Below are 21,633 nucleotides of genomic sequence, written 5' to 3' on the forward strand. Positions count from 1 at the left end.
CAGGATTTTATGCTCGGTGTGCGGGTACCTGCCCGACATGCCTGAGCGTAAAATAGCACGTGATGACATCGGGCGAGCGTCCTGGCGTCACCACGCACCCGGGCAATATTTCGGTTGGCGGGCAGGCTCGAGTGTCAGCAGTGCGCCCACCGACAAGAAAGAGGCCTGTTAAGGCCATTAATGTATTCATTAACTGGGATTTTTCACTGCCTGTCCAAACGTTACAGTTGGCGGATGGGCAAATCGGCCTGGTGGCCTTTGGAATGTTGAGGAAACCTCGTCCAAGGGTGGGAGGAGATTTCCAATATTAATTTTTTTTCTAAATGTTTGGGCAGAATTTTTAAGATCTAGGGGCAGAATTTCACCCATGTCGGGCGGGCTCGGCGGGGGCGATCGGGAAACCGACCACCGCTCATGATCAAGGCTGGAAGGCAATTTCATGCTGGCGGGCCAATTAAGGCTTGCCCAGCATGAAAAGCGAGCGGCAGGGCTCAGCGCTGCCTGTGTGGGTGGGGGGATTACTGCGAGCGGGGTGAGTGCAAACCTCACGTGTGGGCACAAGTAAGTGCTTGAAAATCTTCTTGAGGCACAGAACTGCCTCAGGGAGATGAAGAGTTAAAAAGTAATAACTAATAAATTAAAAATGTTATAAAACACGTCCCCTCATGTGGCTCCATCTGTGACGGGCAGAGAAAAACTCCATTTAATTGATCCTTTAATGGCCTTAACAGGCCTTTTAATTGTCGTCAAACGAAATATCGCGTGGCTGCGCATTAAGGTTGGGACGCTTGCCCAACGTCAACATACATCATTTTGCACTTGAGTGGGTTGGGCATACGCCCGCCCACCGAGCTAAAAATTTTGCCCTATATGTTTAGGTGAGTGAGTCCAATGTGTGGACATTTTTTTCTGCATTTTAACATCTTTATTTGATGGTTTTAAATTCTTCAGCTACCTGAGGCAGCTCTCCGCCCTCAGGCAGCTTTCATTGCGCGCGCCCCCGCACCTGCGCAAACTTGAGTGCTCACCCTCCTCCCGCCCCACCCACCCCCGACAGCGCTGAGTCTTTCAGAGCACCTTTCACGCTGGCTGGATGTTTATTGGCCAGCCAGCGTGAAGTCATGGTCAGGGGCTGATCACGGGCGGCGGGACGTTTCCAGGCCACTCCCGGGCTAGCCCACTGTGCCCCACCGGATGACCTCAAAATTCTACCCATTGTGTTGCCAATTTACCTGCTGATTTAAAACGCATTTGTTCAAGCTTCTTAAATAATAGCTCCCATTTATAAATCAGGTTTAAAGAGATATTTGTTAGTTGTTGGTAGAAAGAAGGCAAGGATTATCTTTGCTCTCAAAGTTTATCCTGGAATAACGGTCAGTTCTAGCCGAGGAAAACGAGCCTTGAATGTAGCAGGTTTCATCATTGATGGGTGAACCAGGTGTGATCGAACCCTGGTGAAATCATGGTCAAAAGTCAATAGGTAGGCAGCTGAGGGTTTGAGTTCTTAAAGCAATTTGGGGAGTTTCCTTTCCTACGGATGGATGAACTAGTGGGGTTGAAAGGGGGTAGGGAGATATGGGTGATCAGTAGCACAAGGTGTTTGGAAATTGGCCCAATCAGCAATCGAGACAATGGGAGTAGAGGCTCCATGAAAAATAGCATAACGGAAGGCTTATCCATGAACAAGAGGGAGAGTTTAATTGGAGGGAAGGTTTAGGGAAGATAGTGAAAACAAAGATAGAGATGGAAATCACTGAGAATGAGACATTCAGTGCAGAGGCTGAGGGAGGAAAGGAAGGAGAATATCTCAGTAGGAAACTTGGTTTGGGGCTCCATGGGGGCATTAAGAATTTAAGAGGAGATGCTTTCTTCAAAGAATAGAAAATATGGACGGGTAGGGGGACTGACCAGGTTGTGTTATGGTGATATGTTGGTAAGTCACGCTGACACTACTACAGTTTGTCAGGTAGCTGAAACTACAGCTCGGCGGGGAGGCTTTAGAAAGGGGCAAGTATCGTCATTCACAAACAAATTGATGCCAATGCAATCATCTCCAATAATGTTATGGATGGCAAGGGTTGTTTGTAAGTAGAGATTCTGAAGGGGAAGATGGAAAGGAGCGCTGGTTGCTGATCTACTGGCAGAATCCAAGGGGGCAGACGAGGTGGAATGAATGGAATGGAAAGGAGGTTGACAAGGTTAGTCAGTGAACTTTCGGGCCACAAGAGGATGAAGGTGTGGTGGGGGGGCGGAAGATGAGACAATTGGGATTGGGACTGGCAGTCATGGAGGCATCGATTGACCCTTCATAGAATGTAAAGAGATATACGGAAGGTAGCTGTGTGCTTATTTAAGTGGGATTTTGATTCAAACTTGGAATGGCAGTTGGAAAACAGAAATTTAGTGATGCATTAGGTAGGGATGAGGGGGCAAAGTATGCAAGAGGGCAGGACTTAAAGGTGACATGACTGAGTGACAGGAAGGGAAGAATGGAGAGAGAGGGACCAGGAGGGGGTAGAAAAAGTAGAAAGAAGTAATGGGTTCAAATGCAGAGCAGCAGGCAAAATGTACCAATGAATGGACACAGCAGTTATTCCAGTTACATAGATATGGCAGAGATTAGGAGAGACATGCCCTAGTTGTAAATAGAGGACAGGGAAGAGACTATTATAAGGAGTCAGAATTTCAAAACAAAAACAGAATTACCTGGAAAAACTCAGCAGGTCTGGCAGCATCGGTGGAGAAGAAATCAGTCAACGTTTCGAGTCTTCATGACCCTTCGGCAGAACTGAAGCATAGTTAGGAGAAAGATGAAATATAAGCTGGTTTAAGGTGGGGGGGCGGGGGGAGAGAGAGAAGTTGAGGGTGTGGTGATTGTGGAGATAAGCAAGCAGTGATAGGAGCAGATAATCAAAAGATGTTACAGACAAAAGGATCAAAGAGGTGTTGAAAGTGGTGATATTGTCTAAGAAAGGTGCTAATTAAGAATGGAAGACAGGACACTCAAGGTACAGCTCTAGTGGGGGTGGGGTGGAAAGACTAACAAAGTTTTAGTTTTAGATTTAAAAATAATGGAAATAGGTGGGAAAAGAAGAATCTATATAAATTATTGGAAAAAAAAAGGGAGGGGGGAGAAACGGGGTGGGGATGGGGGGAGGGGGGGGGGGGGGGGTGCGGGGGTGGGAGTTTAAGATCTAAAGTTGTTGAATTCAATATTCAGCCCGGAAGGCTGTAAAGTGCCTAGTCGGAAGATGAGGTGAGAATTTCAAGTCTGGGGTGGCACCAGGTTGACCGATGAAGCCAGCTTGGAGGATCAACGAATCCAGTGTCCTGGGGATAATCCAAGATTCACTTAAGGGGCAGAGTATCAACTGGTGTGCTACTCAAGGCTGTGCAGTAGAATTGAAGAACCAAGCATAATGAACTATTTGTCATGCTCAGTATTGCTCTGTGGATTCTTTTTATTCAAAAATGAATTCTTAGGAAATTAGTAAAAAGAATAACAAGGCTTTAAAGCCTTATTAAAAGTTATTCATGAGAAACTTGTGCAGGTTGGCAAAAGAAGGATTCAAAACAAGGGAGCACTGAACTGTAGGTCACAGCTGGAGTAGTCAGCCTAACAAAGGAGATTTTCAAGTCTTACTGTGCACTAAGGGAAGTAAATAGTAATCACAGAACTGACAGCAGTAAGTAATAAAAGAGTTTTACGGCTCAAAGCTTGTAAACAGAGGCTAATTTTGGATGTCTCACTGCACCAGCTGAGGATGGTTCAAAAGCACGTAGGATAAACAAGGTACAAACTTACAGAAGAAGATACCTTAGGCGACACTCATGTCAGAGAGGCTGTGCATGAAGCCGCTCAAGCTCATGGTTTAATAACAATCTATGTCATCAGGTCTACAAGACTGAAAAGAACACTTATTCTTCACAACTATTGGCAATGAAGGCCACCTCTGTTCTCAAATTTATGCCACAAATTTGGTATCTGTTGTTTTGTTCACCTTTCCATTGAAGGATGTAATGAAAGCCTTATGTTGTCATATATGCACCGAGATACGCTTTAACAGTTACTAGCAACAACAAAGGCAAGAATGAAGGACCATGTATTTACATAGCATCTTTTACTACCTCAGGGCATTCCAGCACATTTTACAGCTAATTATAAGGATGTTCATTAGTGATTGCACAGTGTTTAGTTCTATTTGCCATTCTTTAGATAACGAAGCATCATGCCCACATGCTACAAGACCTGGACAACATCAAGGCTTGAGCTTATAAATGGAAACTAACATTGATAACACACAAGTGCCAGGCAATGACCATCTCCAATAAGAGAGAGTTGGAACATCCCTCCATGACATTCAATGGTATTATCATCACCTAGTCAAGATATTTACTGAATGGTCCCAGGGATGAGGGACTTCAGTTATGTGGAGAGTGTGGAGAAGCTGGGGGTGTTCTTTCTCCTAGCAGAGTAAGTCACAGGGAGATTTGACAGAGGAGTTCAAAATCATGAATGTTTCTGAAAGTATAAGTAAGAAGAAAATGTTTCCTGCGGCAGATGGATTGATAACCAGGAGACATGGATGAACCAGAGGTGGCATGAGGAGATATTCCTTTACCCAGTGAGTTATGATGAGCTGGAACGATCTGCCTGAAAGGTTGGTGGAAACAGATTTAGCAATATCTTTCAAAAGGGAATTTGAAAAAAAACTTAAAGGGAAAAATATTTACAGGAATTTGTGAAAAAGCAGGGGAGTGAGACGAATGGGATAGTACCTCCAACGAGGCAGCATAGCCACAATGGCCTCTTTCTGCACCATACAATTCTATGATTCTAAGGCAACCCAGTGAAGTAGGGTATCACAGGGCAGAGGTTTCCCAGAATTGCACTAAGTGCGGTAGTGGGCGGGTAAAATGGAGTCCTACCTGCTGACGAAAATTGCGGGTTTTCACGCAGTATCGTCTCGAACCCATCTCATTATTTATTCACTCCTGTAAAGCACGCCGTTTCCATGGCGAGTGGGCTCTCATTTGCCCGCCGCCATCACTGACTGTTGCATCAAGCCGGACGCCATCTTTAAAAAGGCAGCCGCAAGTAAAGCGCTCATTGCCACCAGCTCACCACTGCTGCTCGGAACACATGGCTAGCAAAGGAAAAAAGACTGCAGCCCCCCACTTCAACGACGGGTCCCTCAAGAGACTGCTGGGTGCCGTGGAGGCCCGCCGGGATGTGCTCTACCCTCACTCTGGCCGCAGGATGGGCAGCAAAGTCACCAACTGGGCTTGGGAGGCGGTGGCAGCGGTGGTCAGCGCAAACACCCTGCAGACGTGGGCAACCACCCAGTGCCACAAAAGGATGAATGATCTCCTGCGTTCCACCAGGGTAAGTCACTCTTTTCATCACTCTGAATTCTCACACTCACAAACCCATCACACATCCACAGGGCCCTCACTCACTGCCAGTGCAAGGGACATCACCATTCACTCTCTCACACACACCGTCATTGTCCTCATCCCGTCCATGGCATCACCCACACAGGCCAGGCACACTTATCATCTGGCCCGGCAGGCGTCCTGATACGCTCTCTCCATCTCTATCCATGCAGGACAAACTGGCTCACAACAGGGGGGCAAAGGTCGCAGATAGGTGGAGGGATGCCGGAGATCGAAGTTCAGACAGAATTCAAAAACAGAGCCATCCAGCTGGCCAGTGATGACCGGGACCGGTCCTGTGCTGATGGTGAGGTCGGTGCTGCTCTACCAGCAGTGCAACATCCATCAGACGATGTGTCCTGTTTCACAGGCCACTGCCATGCACTAATTATCTCCCCTTGCTTTCGCAGGCACATCTGGGAAACAGCTGACAGAGTCCAGGACCCAGGGCCTCCAATCAAGCTCCGAAGAAACCTCTGAAGAGGGATCTGAAGGCACCTTCCCTGAGGTCCCGTCACAGCGCTCACCCACACCCTCCACTAGCGCAGAGACACACACCTTGGTGGGACCTAGCTTTAGAGTAGCCTCAGGATCACAATCTCATGAGCACATGGCACTGTCTGATCCACAGCAGGTGGTGGCAGGTCCCTGGCACTCGGAGGACTGCTGGAGGCCGGAACGTTGCTGAGTCCGAGTCAGATGATGAGCCTCCGGACTCGGTCATGTCTCAGTTGCTGGAGCTGCAAAGGCAAGCTCAGGAACATCAGGAAGGGATGTCCGCTGCACTCCTCAGATTGCAAGGCACAATGAAGGAGTCCGTCCGTCTTCAGGCTGAGGTGACAGCACCAGCATTGCAACGCACCGAGGTCAACACTGGCCGGATGGCAGCTGCCATGGAGACCTTGGTCCAGGACGTCCCTCCTGCACTGCTGCTTGGGCTGAACTCCATCGCTGATGCCATAGTTGGCCTCCAACAGTACGTACGCGAGAAGGGTACGGAGCAGCTTGATCTCACTCCAGCTACCCCCTTCTGCTCACAGAGTCAGCCAGGGGCCCTGGGGCACCCATAGTGAGGAGGTGCACACTCTGGGGCCATCCACCCAGGTGACTCTGAGAGTGACCGGCCTATCAGACTCTCCTCTCCGTGACCTCCGCAGCTCCAGCTTCACAGACCGAGGAGGATGCCACTGCCACACAGCAGGACCCTGAAAGCAGGTCGGGGCCCACCAAGTCTTGGCCCTCTAGAGGGGCGTCAGTATCAATGAAGTGGTGGTGGACCCAAAGTCTGTGCCGGGGTGGGGGGAGGTAAGGTATGGAGCACTTTGTGGCCTTTTGGCGCCTCTGCATTGCTTGCATGGGTGGACAGTCTATGAGCCCGACCCCAACCATATCACTGTGGCTGTACCTGATCTGTCTCACTTGCAGCGGCATGGTCAGTTTATATAGGTGTATCTATTGCGTGGCCATTTCCCTCGCTTACCCTGACACCCACCTCCATTGCCTGTGCGTGGGATGCAGCGCCAGGGCAGCACTTGTCACCCACCACCCCCGACAACGGTCGCCTCTGAGGCTGGCCAGGACTTGCCCCCGGACACCCCCTCCTCAGCAGTCGCCTCTGAGGCCAGGGATCGGTTTCCCCCGCCCCCTGGTGCCCCTGAGGCCTGTAAACAACATGGAGCTGTGGAGAACGCTGCTGCTCACTCGCCTCAGTTCCCTCAAAGTGAAGGCCGCCAAGTGCGCGTCGCCTGTGTGCTGTTGTGAAACACGTCGGTGTGCTTTCCCACTGACGTGGACGGACGATACAGCGGGGATCCAAGAGCCTGTCGGGATGGCCTTTTAATTATATGCCGATGTATTACAATTAGCTCCCTGCCGACCGAAGGCGGGAAACGTGGCCCACCGTTGGTGGCTGAGCGGATGATCGCGACTTGCCTTCACGCCATCGCGAAACAGGTCACGCCATACTTTCCCCGCACGCCACCTATCATGCCCACCGCCAGTAGGCTCAGAAAATTTCGCCCACAGTGTTTTCATTATTCTTATATTAAGATGCAAAGACACATTGTGTTGGCAAGAATACATGAATCCAGTTTTAATTTTCCTCTACGTGTTTAAATGGCAGGAAATAAAGCAGTTTTGCAATGCATGTCGAACTTGATGTCAACAAGGATTTGCACAGTCTGTCTTCAGAGAGATTAGAGAAATGCGAATGTGGAAGTTGTGAGTATCCTGTCCAGACTATAAGTAGATGTTATTGTTACGTTCAATTGTATAAGTACATAAAGGGATTTGTGTGTCAACTCTCAAGGAAACATGTTCAGGCCACGTATGGGAGTAACTGACTTAGTTAAGCTCGGGAAAGTATCCGTCAGCACAGACACTTATTCTTCATCAACTCTAATGATTGCATTTATCTGTCCAATTCATCCTTAATGACAGGTATTTTTAAAAATCTGGTATCTCTGTTAACTGGAGCTCATATTCAGTGCTTTAGGGGAGATAGCAGCATAGTGGTAATGTCACTGGACTAGTTATCCAGAGGCCTGGGTTAATTCTCTGGGGACATGGGTTCGAATCCCACCATGGCAGCTGATGGAATTTAAATTCAATTAATTCATAAATCTGGAATATAAAGCTAGCCTCAGTAATAGTGACCATGACAACAATCATCACTAATGTTAAAAATCCATCTCCTTCAATGTCCTTTAGGGGAGAAAATCTGAGGTCCTTACCCAGTCTGGCCTACACGTGACTCCAGATTCACAGCAATGTGGTTGACTCTTAACTGCCCTCTGCAATGGCCCAGCAAGCCACTCGGTTCAAGGACAATTAGGGGTGGGCAACAAATGCTGGTCTTGCCAGTGACAGCCACATCCCATGAAAAAATAAGGATAAAGAAGTAAAATGTTTCCTTCCAGGTGCATTGTGCATCATTTGTGACAGAAAATAAACTGAGAAAGATAAAAGCAAAAAAAAAAACCAAAAATATCTGGAAAAACTCAGCAGGTCTGGCAGCATCTGTGGAGAGGAGCACAGTTGATGTTTCGAGTCCGCATGACTCTTCAACAGAACTGAGAAAGATGTTGTGCATTAAACATGATAACAGTCACAACAGAAACAATAAATTACAAAAAAATTGAATTGCTTTCGGAGTAATTTCTCTTCTGTCACCACAGTTTATTACATCTGAAATAGGTTTGGGACAGTGTTTCAGTACCTTTCTACTGCCATTCGGATCAGTCTCATCCAATTATTCCTGTCCTCCTTTGAGTTGGTGTGCATTTCATACATTTCGGGTCCAGCAGATGAAGCACTAATCAAAAACATTCCTCGTTCCTCATTTGCTACTTCTCGGACAATTAATTTCTGCAGCAAGATAACTGCAGGCTTCTGGTCCTGATGTGAACAATTCAAAACGACATGTAAATAAACAAAAAAACTGTAATGCAATGTAATTTAGCTTCATGCGTGTCTAGTGTTCTCAAGGTTACATAAAAAGAACAAAGAGTTAAATATTTGTAATTAATAAATAAACGATACAAGTTTCAGAATACAGGTTATTTCTCATCTTGAAATTAACTTCTTTGGGTTAAAAATGATACATCACAGGTGGACACCAATATTTTAACCCCTTTGCTCTACTGAAAAAAATTCCTTAGCAAAGGTAAACTTTATACAGGGTCAAAAAAAGACTTGGCAGAAAAAATTGAATTTGAGCAGATCTTTGAAGGAAGAGAGAGGCAGAGAGACCTAGTCAGGAGTAAATTCTTGAGAGCTGGGTCTAGGCAGTGGACAGGTCCAGCACAAATGGTGGGATAGACAGGAAACCAAAGGCTGAAGGGGACAGTGTAATAATGACCAGGAAATCTGTTCCAGCGATGTTGGCTGAGGGAAAAATCATTGGCCAGGACACAGTGGAAAACTCCCCTGCTCTCCTTCAAATAGTGCCATGGGATCTTTTACACCCACCAGAGAGGGCAGATGGCAGCCTCAATTTGATGTCTCATCCGAAAGATGGCACCTTCAACATTAGAGCACTTGCTCATTACTGCAATGAACTGTCAGCCTAAATTTTGTGCTCAAGTCTCTGAAGCGGGACTTGAACCCACAACCTTCTGGCTCAGAGGTAAGTGTGCCACTGCTGATGCAGGTTAGAGTTCACAGGGTTTATGGGCTGTGGTCCAAGGACGGTTGGTAAAGAAAGCACTGGAATAATTAGAGTTGGAGGTAACAAAAGTCCTGAGAAATGTTTGTGTAGAGGAAATCTGATCTATGAGTAGAGATTTCGGGGATGAAAAGTAGTCATGGCTGTGGACAGAATACTAGGTTTGAAACACAGTTCAAGATCAAACAGGATATCAAGGTTATTGAACCTGAGTGGGAGGCTAAGCAGAAATAGAGTCAATGTGAAGGGAACTGAGTAGTGAAATGCACTAAGAATCGTGGTTCTGGTCTTCCCAATATTCAGCTAAGGAAGTAGCGAATTATTCGAAAATTGATGTCGGACAAGCAGCACCCAAGTGCTTGAAAGAGTGAGAGAAATGCAAAAGAGCTATCACTACTGGGTATCACAATCATGCCTCTGGAAGCTAAGCCCATGCTTATGGATTTTGTGAACAAGGGCAGCATACAGATGAGGAATAAAAATGAGGGAGGATAGGTGTTTGGTGGACACTCAGCCTAATTCTCTCTCATTTCCTCATTTCAGCAGGAGTGTGAAGCCATTATAGGGGTGCATGATTGTGGCCAAGATAGTAGCAGTAGGGCCATATAAGTGCAGTTCCAATGGAGCTGGTCAATGCAGAAAGACAGTGAACTGTATGAATTAGTGCATCATCAAATTCTACTATAGATATTAGAAGCAGAATGAACACTGCATATCCTGAGGTACTATATTGTACTATAAAAATTAGGGGGTTAATTCCCAAATGGCTTCTCCCGATTTCTCACTGTAACTTCAATAGAGGATCAATGGTAACCTCAGGAAAATGGCTGTTTTTTTTCATGGTAAGTCAGCTTTAAAATGTTTAAGGTAAAGTAAGTTGAACTTACCACAGTCGCAAAAGTATACTTTTGATCTTTGTCCTGCAGGAAAACCAGCACATCGGTAAGAAGCAGAGCTGTGATATCTGAAACAAAGTTAAGATAACTTAAAACACAGAATTCAGGTATCTTTTTGGTGCTATTAGTTATTTGTGTGATGTTAATTCTTGTGTCTGGTTTTCAAATTTCTCCTGAATTTCCAGTTTAGTATATGAACACAATAAGAGCATCATCTGGTTCTTGGGTCCATTATTGATGGCAACATGCATTACTGTGATTAAGTTTTTGAAATGCATTTTAAATCTGAAAATAACGTTAATTTATGGATCTGGGTGGTTCAGAAAGCTTGGGTACTATCTTTTACCTCTGAGCTTTGGATTCAAATCTAGCTGATACTGTTGAGATGAAAGTTGCTGGCTTTAATTGTCTTGTGTAGGAAATGAATCTCTAATATTTCACCCCTTTTTTAAGATGTAGTGTCACTCCATCCTAGCAAGCACCAATATTGAGATTAGCACCACGTGGACTTTAGGGGATGTGATGTGGGGGGAGTCTTCGTGTGGTGAAACACTGGCAACAAGTATGCAGGAGCTAGGGCAGGGGGAGAGAAGGCCATCAATGCCAGCTCATTGGAGTGCAATTTTTTTTATTCATTCATGGGATGTGGATATCAATGGCTAGACCAGCATTTATTGCCCATCCCTAATTACATAGAAACTAGGAGCACGAGTAGGCCATTCGGCTCTTTGAGCCTGCTCCGTCATGCGTTATGATCATGGTTGATCATCCAACTCAATAACCTGCTCCCGCTTTCTCCCCATACCCTTTGATCCCTTTCGCCCCAAGAGTTATATCTAACTCCTTCTTGAAAGCATACAATGTTTTGGTCTCAACTACTTTCTGTGGTAACGAATTCCACAGGCTCTTGAGAAGGTGTCTTCTTGAACCATTGCAGTTCTTGTGGTGTAGGTACACCCACAGTGCTGTTAGGGAGGGAGTTCGGGATTTTGACCCAGCGACAGTGAAGGAATGACAATATATTTCCAACTGAGGATGGTGAGTGGCTTGGAGGGGAACTTCCAGGTGGTGGTACTCCCATCTATCTGCTGCCCTTGTCCTTTTAGGTGTTAGCGGTCGTGGGTTTGGAAGGTGCTGTCTAAGGAGCCTTGGTGAATTCCTGCAGTGCATCTTGTGCATGGTACACACTGCTGCTACTGTGCATCGGTGATGGGTGAGTGAACGTTTGTGGATGGGTGCCAATCAAGTGGGCTGCTTTGTCCTGGATGGTGTCAAGCATCTTGAGTGTTGTTCAAGCTGCACTAATCCAGGCAAGCAGACAGTATTCCATCACAGTCCTGATTTGTGCCTTGAAGATGTTGGACAGGCTTTGGGAATCAGGAAGTGAGTTACTCACCACAGAATTCCTAGCCTCTGACCTACTCTTGTACCCACAGTATTTGTATGGCTAGTCTATTCCAGTTTCTGGGTAATGGTAACACCCAGGATATTGATAATGAGGAATTCATTGATGGTAATGCCATTGAATGTCAAGCGGTGGTGATTAGATTTTCTCTTGGTGGAGACGGGCATTGCTTGGCAATTGTGTGGCACGAATGATACTTACCACTTGTCTGCTCAAGCCTGGATATTGTCCAGGTCTTGCTGCATTTGGACATGGACTGCTTCAGTATCTGAAGAGTCACGAATAGTGCTGAACATTGTGCAATCATCAACAAACATCCCTTTTTCTGACCTTATGATGGAAGGAAAGTCATTGATGAAGCAGCTGAAAATAATTGGGCCTAGGGCACCACCCTGAGGAACTCCTGCAGTGATGTCCTGGAACTGAGATGATTGACCTCCAACAACCACAACCATCTTCCTTCGTGCTAGGAATGACTCTAACCAGCAGAGTGTTTTCCCCCTGATTCCCAATGACTCCAGTTTTGCTAGGGCTCCTTGATGCCACACTTGGTCAAATGCTGCCTTGATGTCAAGGGCAGTCACTCTCGCCTCACCTCTGCAGTTCGGCTCTTTTGTCCATGTTTGAAACAAGGCTGTAAGGAGGTCAGGAGCTGGGTGACCCTGGCAGAACCCAAACTGAGCATCAGTGAGCAATACGCACACTGGCTCTGCTGCAGAGGACTCAGATAATTAGAGGATCCAGTCTACCAAAGAAGGCTGATGAGCTTCAAGAATGCTAGCTACACTGGGCAGGATGCCAGCAAGGATGTGTGCAAGTCCAACACCAATTTGAACTTGGACTTGCACACAGAGCATAGAGGCCATTCTGTTCAGCAGGGGCTAAGTGGCCAGCGTCATTAACATGACAGTGATGTCCCCAATGGTGAAGCCTTTGTTAACAGCTTTGACACAACAACAGCAACTTGTATTTATATAGCACCTCTAACGCAGTAAAGCATCCCAAGGTCCCAAGCACCCCACAGGAGCATTATGAAACAAAATCTGATATCAAGCTATATAAGGAGACATGAGGGTTGATGACCCAAAGCTTGGTAAAAGAGGTAGGTTTTAAGAAGCAGCTTAAAGGAGGGCTAGACATATAAATACTGTGGCATCAAGAGCAGGTCAGGGGCTAGGAATCGTGCAACGAGTAATTCATCTCCTGACTTCCCAAAGCCTGTCCACCATCTACAAGGCACAAGTCAGGAGCATGATGGAATACTCCCCACTTGCCTGGATGAGTGCAACTCCCACAACACTCAAGAAGCTGGACACCGTCCAGGACAAAGCAGTCCGCTTGATTAGCACCACATCCACAAACGTTCACTCCCTCCACCGCGACGCATAGTAGCAGCAGTGTGTACCATCTACAAGATGCACTGCAGGAATTCACCAAGGCTCCTTAGACAGCACCTTCCAAACCCACAACCACTACCACCTAGAAGGACAAGGGCAGCAGATAGATGGGAACACAACCACCTGGAGGTGCCCCTCCAAGTCACTCACCATCCTGAGTTGGAAATATATCGCCATTCCTTCACTGTCGCTGGGTCAAAATCCTGGAACTCCCATCCTAACAGCACTGTGGGTGTACCTAGACCACATGGACTGCAGCAGTTCAAGAAGGCAGCTCACTATCACCTTCTCAAGGGCAACTAGAGATGGGCAATAAATGCTGGCCCAGCCAGCAAAGCCCACATCCCGTGACTGAATAAAACAAAAGGTAAAGAAGTGGAAAGGTTTTGGAAGGCAGTTCCAGAGCTTAAAGCCTCTGTAGCTGAAAGTATAGCCACCAATTATGGAGCAATTAAAATAGGAAATGTGTACGATACTAGAACCTCAGAGGGCTGTAAGGTTGGAGATGGTCACAGAGATAACAAAAGACATAGCCATAGAGGGATTTGGAAACAAGGGTGAGAATTTTAAAACTAAGGCGTTGCTGGGCCAGAAGCCTAAGTAGGTCAGCAAGCACAGGGAAGATAAGCGAACGGGAACTGGTGTGAGTTAGGGTGCGGGCAACAGAATTTTCAATGAACTGAAGGTTATGGAGGATGGAAGATGGGAGGCTGGCCAGAAGAATGTTTGAACAGTCAAGTCTAGAGGTAAAAAAAAGTCATGGCAGATCACACAGCTGTCACGGAAAGCCAGATGGCTGCTAGCTTGTGTCTGGGGACCAGTATGATGGTTAATTCTAGTATATCATATCCCTCTAGTACTCTATTTTTGCACAGAACCATACCAGCACTAAGGTGCAGTCCCAGAAGAGTGGCAATAGTGGCACCTGCTGTCCTGTCTCAGAATGACAACAAAACTGTTCCCCTGTCACTCACTCTTCCAATGCCCTTGTTAGTGTGCATGGCCAGTTGAATCAGACCTGCTTTGGTCCATTTGTGATTCTGCAGGCTGAAGTCGTGCCCTCAAGACTCAGAGCTGCTTGAGGCTTCCCAGTAAGGCCATCTCCAATGTCCTCATAAGATGTCCAGCCATCTCCCTCCACCTCCTAAGCCATAACAACTGGGGACTCATTTCATATGACCAACAGTTTCAATAAACAAGCACACAAGGCAGGGAACTAACGGAGTGCAGAGCGGGATTCTTAGCAGCAATTAGCATTGAACTATGACTTCATTACATCACCCACATTCCCTAGGACAGGAGCTGTGAAGGGAAAGAAGGAGGAACAGAACTCCAAGAATTTCATAAAAAGCTTTAAGATATGTACATTTTAGGCAGCCATGACGCTGTAGGTTTTCAATGTTTGTCTGAAAGCATTGAGCTGATTAGTAGACCATTTAAAAGCTCACTAAATCCACAGTTGAACAGCTGTCAAGTCTTCCAATTTGATTAACTGGGGGTAATTTTGACTTCAGACAATGGTGCAAAACAATGATGAAAATGGAGAGGTGTTTATTGGACAGCTGAGCCAATATTGAGTGTTTTATACCATCGCCGGAGTCAAAATTACGCCTAAAATAAAAGCAAAATACTGTGGATGCTGGAAATCTGAAATAAAAACAAAGTACTGGGAAAACTCAGCAGGTCTGGCAGCATCTGTGGAGAGAGAAACAGGAGTTAACATTTCGAGTTGAACACGACTTCTTCGGAACTGCCTGTTGTGTCAAAAAGATTTACAGCCATGCACGTTTCCCACATCCAGTTTTAACAAGATAATTGTTAAAGCCCTTTATGTGCAATGAAAGTGTAATTTTTGAGAGAACTTTGAATCTATTGCTACTTTACCTTTCAATCGTCCTGTGGCTGTTTTCCAATACATCGAACCCTCATGCTGTAATTCCCTCCCTCTGTTGATCAGGTCTTGCTTCCGGAATGTACGCCCATTCTTTAACTTGGTGTATGTTTTGTTTTCAAACTTATTTAAGATGTCCAGTAGTTTTTGCTCTTTCTCATATTTATTGACCTTTGTATCTACTGCCACTATTATATCCTTTATCAAACTGAGAGATTTAGTTATATCCTCATTCTCTTCTGTTGCTTCTGTGAATAATAAAACAAAATTTCAGTACATTATTAATCAGTTAGGCATCTTTAGCTAAAATCTGTTTGAAGCAAACACAGAACTGAATTGAGTGCTTGCCCCAGCTCCACATTAAATTTGCAGGTTGCTGCCGGCTACCACTCACCTTCATCCCAACTGTCCTCTCCCAACCTCCCCCACCCCCAAACACACTCCCACGCCAAACTTCCAGAGTCTTCAAACTGCCTAAGCTGGCAGCCAACGTGCCAGAGCTGAGGGTACAGTCATGATCGCAAAGACAGTAATAAACAAATGATTTAAAAAAATACTGTAAGATGCTGGAAATCTGAAATAAAAACATGAAATGCTGGAAAAACGCAGCAGGTGTGGCAGCATCTGTGGAGAAAAGGAGTTAACGTTTTGAGTCCGTACGATTCTTCCTCAGAGCTCTGGAGAAGCCACACGGCCTCAAAACATTAACTCTGTTTCTCTCTCCATCAATGCAGCCAGACCTGCTGAGCTTTCCCATCAATAAACAAATGAGGCTGGTGGCCAATTTTGCATTGTCTTGCCACCTGGCTCATTAGGCATGTGCAGCACACATGTGCTGGGATCACAGCCTGATCCAGGATTTAAAAAAAAAAAAATTCTTTCAAGAAGTGTGGGCGTTGTTGGCTAGCCCAGCATTTGTTGCTCATCCATCCCTAATTGACCTCGAGAGGGTGGCCTTCTTGGACCACTGCAATCCATCTGGATTTTGACCCAGCGACAGTGAAGGAACAATGATAGCCAAGTCAGGATGGTGAGCGGGTTGGAGGGGAACTTGCGGGTGGTGGATTTCCCATGTGCCTGCTGCCCTTGTCCTTCTAGGTGGTAGAGATCATGGGTTTGGGAGGTGCTGTTGAAGGAGCCTTGGTGAGTTGCTGCAATGAATTTTGGAGATGGTACACACTGCTGCCAGTTCACTATATTTGAGTAACCACGTCAAACCAGAGGGTGGCTGCTCTGACTACCTGCTGACCTTCTGACTCATGACTCCAATGCAAAACTCAGCCAAAACATGGCTAGCATGCGCATAATGAAAGCCATGCTGTCACACAAAACATCATCGGGCAGGTCACTGGAGTACTCAAGCAACTCTTTCACTGCCTGTACTGATCTGGAGGAGCTCTAGTCATTTATGGCACAGAGGGATGCCATTCAGTCCATCGAATCCACTATACCTGTAGTATTCAACAGAGTATGTGGCATGATTCATCATGGTGTGTTCAACCCTGCACAACCTTACCATTATAATGGCATAATCTTTGCTTCCAGGGATGTGAGCTCAGGTGCAGGAAGAGGAGGAGGAAGAAGAGGAGGAGGAGAAAGGGAGGAGGCAACTATAGCTCTTTCTGGCCGGGCACTCTGTGATTAGCTTATCCGACTGTATTACCAGTGAATGTGACCTCAATTTCCCATTCAACAACAGCCCTACACCTTTCCTTCTCTCTGGTATCGACCATCACAACGTTCTCTTGACCACAGTGCTAAAATAAAAGTCACCACTAAACAACCATTCCAAACTATTATCAAAAAAGCCATTCAATATTCCATACAAAAATCAACTAATCACCTAGTGCTTTCCTTTAGTACCTGTCTGCAGTGCCTTTGCCTGTCCTGGCACTCCTAAGCAGTGCTACCTCAGTGGTTGCAGCATGGCTGGTGAAGGCTGCTGACTTTCACTGGGGCAGGCTGTCGATAGCATTGCAGGACGTCCTCAAACAGTTCTCACCTGGGAAAACAGCAGCATCTTAGCATGGGTGGCAGCAGCCTGGCCTGATTGGCTGACAGGCAGAAGCAAGGGCACTGGCAGGGTGGCTGCGGTGACAGTATAAACCCTGTCATCCTGATAGAGGACAGCAAGTTTGTGCTCCATGAAGTCATTACCACTCTGTTGCCTCAGAAATCTTAGTCATTTGTTGCAGAAGATTGCCAGACTGCTGTGACACCCAGAAAACCCCTTTGAACACAGGCATCTGCAGCCACCTTGCCAACAGTCTGTACCTGCTTGGCAATGAGCTGAGACTGCTTGACTTCTGTCTGCGCTTCCAGTGAAGCACTTGGCAATGAGTGGCTTGTCCTTGTGCTGCAATGGAAGCTGAGGCATCAACTATCAGATGCTGCATCATGGTTGGGTCCACAAGTGTGTTAATAGAATTAGTCATCACTTTCATGCTGCAGGGGCTGGGCTCCAAGTTCAGCACAAAGCTCTGTACAAAGTTTGTGCCAGAAACCTCTGACAGTGGCCACAGGCTTTTTGGCAGATCTGCCAATGCACCAAGCACTTCATTGGGATTAATCATCAGCCTTTTTCAGCAGCAGAGTTCTTGTGTGACCTTGCCCTCTGGGGAGTTGGCACATGTGCAGCCTATTTACCCTGCCAGGCTTCGGGCCACCCATGCCCAGTGACTCACCACATGCAGATCCCACCTTTATGCAATCTTCTAAAGTAAGGGAGCTAACAGTATCTGAGCAGGTGGCTGCGAGAGTGAGATTGAGCACTTTGTTTCTTCATCATTAGTCTCTAGCTCCTCAAGCATTTCTTGCCCCTGTACAATTGCCTAGCAAGGTAATCTGAAAGGAGAAAGGCATAGTAGGTTTGCAGTGAGGTAAGGGGTGGGACAGCAAGCAGCGTATGCTTACATCGTCCGCAGTTTCTAAATCAGAAGGGATTGAGGACAAAATGGGTTGCGAGGAAGAGGATTAGGTAGGAATGGTTTCAGCCCCATTGCTGGCCATGGCCTCAGTCAAAGACATGCAGACAAACGTGCCTGCACCCACCTGGTTAGGTGCTACTGCCTGCTGTTATGCACCACCCTCTCCTATAAGAGAGGGGGAAGTATGTCAATGAGCTTGGTATGATCTATTTCAATGTTGTGCCTGTCATAGTTGGCAGTGTGCACAAGGTGTGAGCTGTGGTTGTGAAACTTGCAGCAGTGCTATGTGTGAAAGGGTGATCTGAAACAATGAACTTTATGAATGAGCCACGGTTGATAGGGATTGTTGACTGAAGGAGATATGGGGAACTAAGAGGTGGGTAAGGTTTTTGTACATTTGTCAGGATATGGTATTTGAAGAGGCATTCACTGACCTTGACCACTCGTGTGAGGTCAGTGAACTTCTTCCTGCACTGCGTCTAGGTAATCAGGCCTACACCATTGGCATTAATGACGATTTCTTTCGTGTGGCTTTAGGAGCAGAAACTATCACAATTTTAATGTCAGGTTCCCTGGCCAGTCCAATGCGCTGCTGGATTGCAAGTGTAACTCCAGGATGCCACCCTCAAACTCAAGTCAGGGGCAAGATGTTATTATGTGCTCCATGGTTTGGTCAGGGTTTCCACAGCTGCAGCCAGGTGAGGTTTTGAGGTGTCACTTATACATCAGGTGGCCACATCAGCCATGTCCATTCTGTATTCTACTGAGGGTTGTCCACATGCTCCGGAGGAGTTTGAAGCCTGGTTCTTCAAATGTTGGATCGTAGACTGTTTATTTGGGAGGGTGTTTTCTGTCCAAGCTTTCCTCCAGTTTTCATCAGTGTTATGGAGTTGGAGATATTTGATTCATGTCCAGAGGGGGTTTTGCAGAGCCAAGTGATGAGTTGGGAGGTCTTGAAGGTCTCTATGGACAGGGAGGTCCAAGTTGCTGTTGTTAAGAGTTTTTTCTTTGCGTGTTGCAGCATCCCGTCGAGTGGAGGGAGGGTCGATATTTGAGAGGCCTGGTAACCACTGAACTAGAGTTGATCTTAAGAGTTCCAGAGATGATCCTTATTACTCAGTGAAGTTGTGTGTCAATGAGTTTATTGTGGTGAGTTCAGGCCCATATCGGGTGCACAGTACTCAGCCGTCGAGGTTTCAGAGCACAGTACATCTCTTGTTGGAGCCCTGTGTGCGAGGTCCTCTTTTAGCAACCTTTTAGCGTACTGGAGGTCCAGCACTGGCCACAGCACTGCTTAAATCTGTGGGACAACCGTGGATAGCAGGGCTGGTTGGACTACACAGAATCCATGGACTTTATGCACTCAGTAGATCCTGGAACCTCCTGAGGAAACTTTGGAGCGTCAAACCCAGCAAAGACTGCTAACCTACAAGTAAGTGCTAATGCTGTTGCTGCCAAACTACTGGCCAACTGAAAGGGATCCCTCAATAAACAACACATGTAAGAGGTCAAGAAAAATCTCAAGAGTAGGGATGGCGAGTTGTCCAGAGTTTTTCAGGCTGCCAGATGACTTTACCCTCGTGGAACTGGATGTTGACCTATCCACCACAAAAAAGGCCAAAGCTGCCGGGAAAGATGGTATCCCACCGGACTTCCAGAACCATCTTGGCCCACTGGAAAAACAATGGCTACTGACACCCTTCTCAACAGCATTCTCCAAATCCGGTGTGAGGCGATGGTAATAGCTCTGCCAAAACTAAGAAAGCCTGCAGGTGAGCCTGCGAGTTACAGGCCCATTTCCCTGCTCTGTATAATCTATGAGCTCCTGGAGTGGCTCATTTTTTAAAATCTTTACTAACTCATCCCACCTTCAAGAGCAGGCTGGCTTTAGGTTCCAAAGCAGTTGCTGTGAACAAGTCCTTGCTATCATCACAAACACTGAGGCTGGTTTTCATCGCAAACTCAAGGCTGGAGCCGCTTTCATAGATATTTCCTCAGCCTACAAAACTGTATGGAAACATGAACTGATACATAAACGGTCCGTGCTGCTGTGGATATTTCTGAACAACCAAAGGATGAAGGTCTACCTACGAGACAAGGTCAACACATCAAGAACACTCAACATTGGTTGCCCAGGGGGCACTGTCTGTCCTGGCACTAACACTTTTTAACATCTACATAAGTGACATGTCCACCACATTATCAGAAAAATGTATTTACGTTAATGATGTTGCCTTGACAGCTCAGGCAAAAATCTTTCCAGGAAATGGAAGACACGCTAAACTCTGATCTGTCAAAAATGGTTGAATATTTCTACAAGCGGAGAGTGCCATTAAACCCAGCCAAGTCCACCGTCTCTACATTCCACCTTGAAAATCGCAAGGTACACAACACCCTAAATGCCACCTTCTGTGAAGGAAAAGTGTGGCATGACCCGATTCCCGCCTACTTTGGAGTAACCCTTGACCACTCCCAACACCAACCCCAAAAGACTGCCGGAGAGGTCAAGGCAATGACAGTTATCTGCTTCCACTGCCTTTACAGTATTTATTTGGAATTCCACCTGGTCCTCTGAGAATAGAGGATCTTTCTCCCCCTGTCCAACTCCAGCACCAAAGCCACCAGTGCTGCGACAAGGGACCTTGGAGCATGTTCTCTGCCCTGTTAAGCCACTGAGTTTTTCTGTTTGGACACTCTTCCCAAGCCACTTCCAGCACCCATGCAGCTAGCTTTAAGTGGTGCTAGCCTCACACTTGGTCCCCTACTGAGGCACGTAGCTGCTCAACAGCATACTTCGCGCTGAGCTGCACACTACTCTCATCTAAATTAGCAGGCAGCACGAAGTTTGCTTCAAGTCCTACGTCAGAACGAACGGGTGCAGGTTAATCGTGCCTTGCATTTCCTGTGCCCATTTTTGGGCCTTAGCCAATTATTCGCCGTAGCGTTGTGGCTACAATGTATATTTACACTTAATAAGTTAATTTATTTTAGTTTATAAAAAATTAGCATGAGTGAGGAAATGTTCTGCATGTTTTCCCACTCGGTTCAATAGCATAAGAATTTTAGAGAGCAGTACTTTTGCATTTTCTGTAGATAATAGAAAATTATTCCTGCAGATGACAGAAAATAAGCAATATAAAATTTTGCTACAGATACAAATAAAAAATCAGCAGTCAGCTGTCGAGCTACTCACATGTTCTGTTTACACTATACAGAATCCCTTCAATTAAAAGCAGTCCTGTTCATTCTGGCTACTGTCACTGAACAATAATGTATTTCCAATTGAAGTCGTAAGGCAGATTTCAAAGCCTTAAGGATGACAACCCAACTGTGCAACTGTTTCGTCGTCCCAATCGTGATTTTCATTTTCTGGCCATGGGCCTTCAGCACCAGCTGGGAAAGTTGCAATTAGGCCAACAATGTAAAAACCACATTGTTGATGTATATGGGTGGTCAAAGTAATGAGTCTGAACATGGAAGAAATGGCAAGCAACGGTGAACCACCAGTGACATTTG

General features: G+C 46.2%; 1 protein-coding gene across 7 annotated transcripts in view; it reads right to left on the reverse strand.

Annotated features, from left to right (window-relative positions):
* Positions 1–21,633, reverse strand: part of arhgef28a (Rho guanine nucleotide exchange factor (GEF) 28a) — a 551,732-nt gene that overhangs the window by 150,055 nt on the left and 380,044 nt on the right. For all 7 annotated transcript variants that reach the window (XM_078564027.1, XM_078564009.1, XM_078564018.1 and 4 more), the window contains 3 exons: positions 15,184–15,438; positions 10,489–10,565; positions 8,654–8,832 (listed from right to left, as the gene is read on the reverse strand). In XM_078564027.1, the coding sequence (XP_078420153.1) occupies positions 8,654–8,832; positions 10,489–10,565; positions 15,184–15,438 (511 nt within the window). The remainder of the gene's footprint in view (positions 1–8,653; positions 8,833–10,488; positions 10,566–15,183; positions 15,439–21,633) is intronic.

Source organism: Cetorhinus maximus, chromosome 2, assembly GCF_964194155.1.
Source record: "Cetorhinus maximus chromosome 2, sCetMax3.hap1.1, whole genome shotgun sequence".
NCBI classification, from domain to species: domain Eukaryota; kingdom Metazoa; phylum Chordata; class Chondrichthyes; order Lamniformes; family Cetorhinidae; genus Cetorhinus; species Cetorhinus maximus.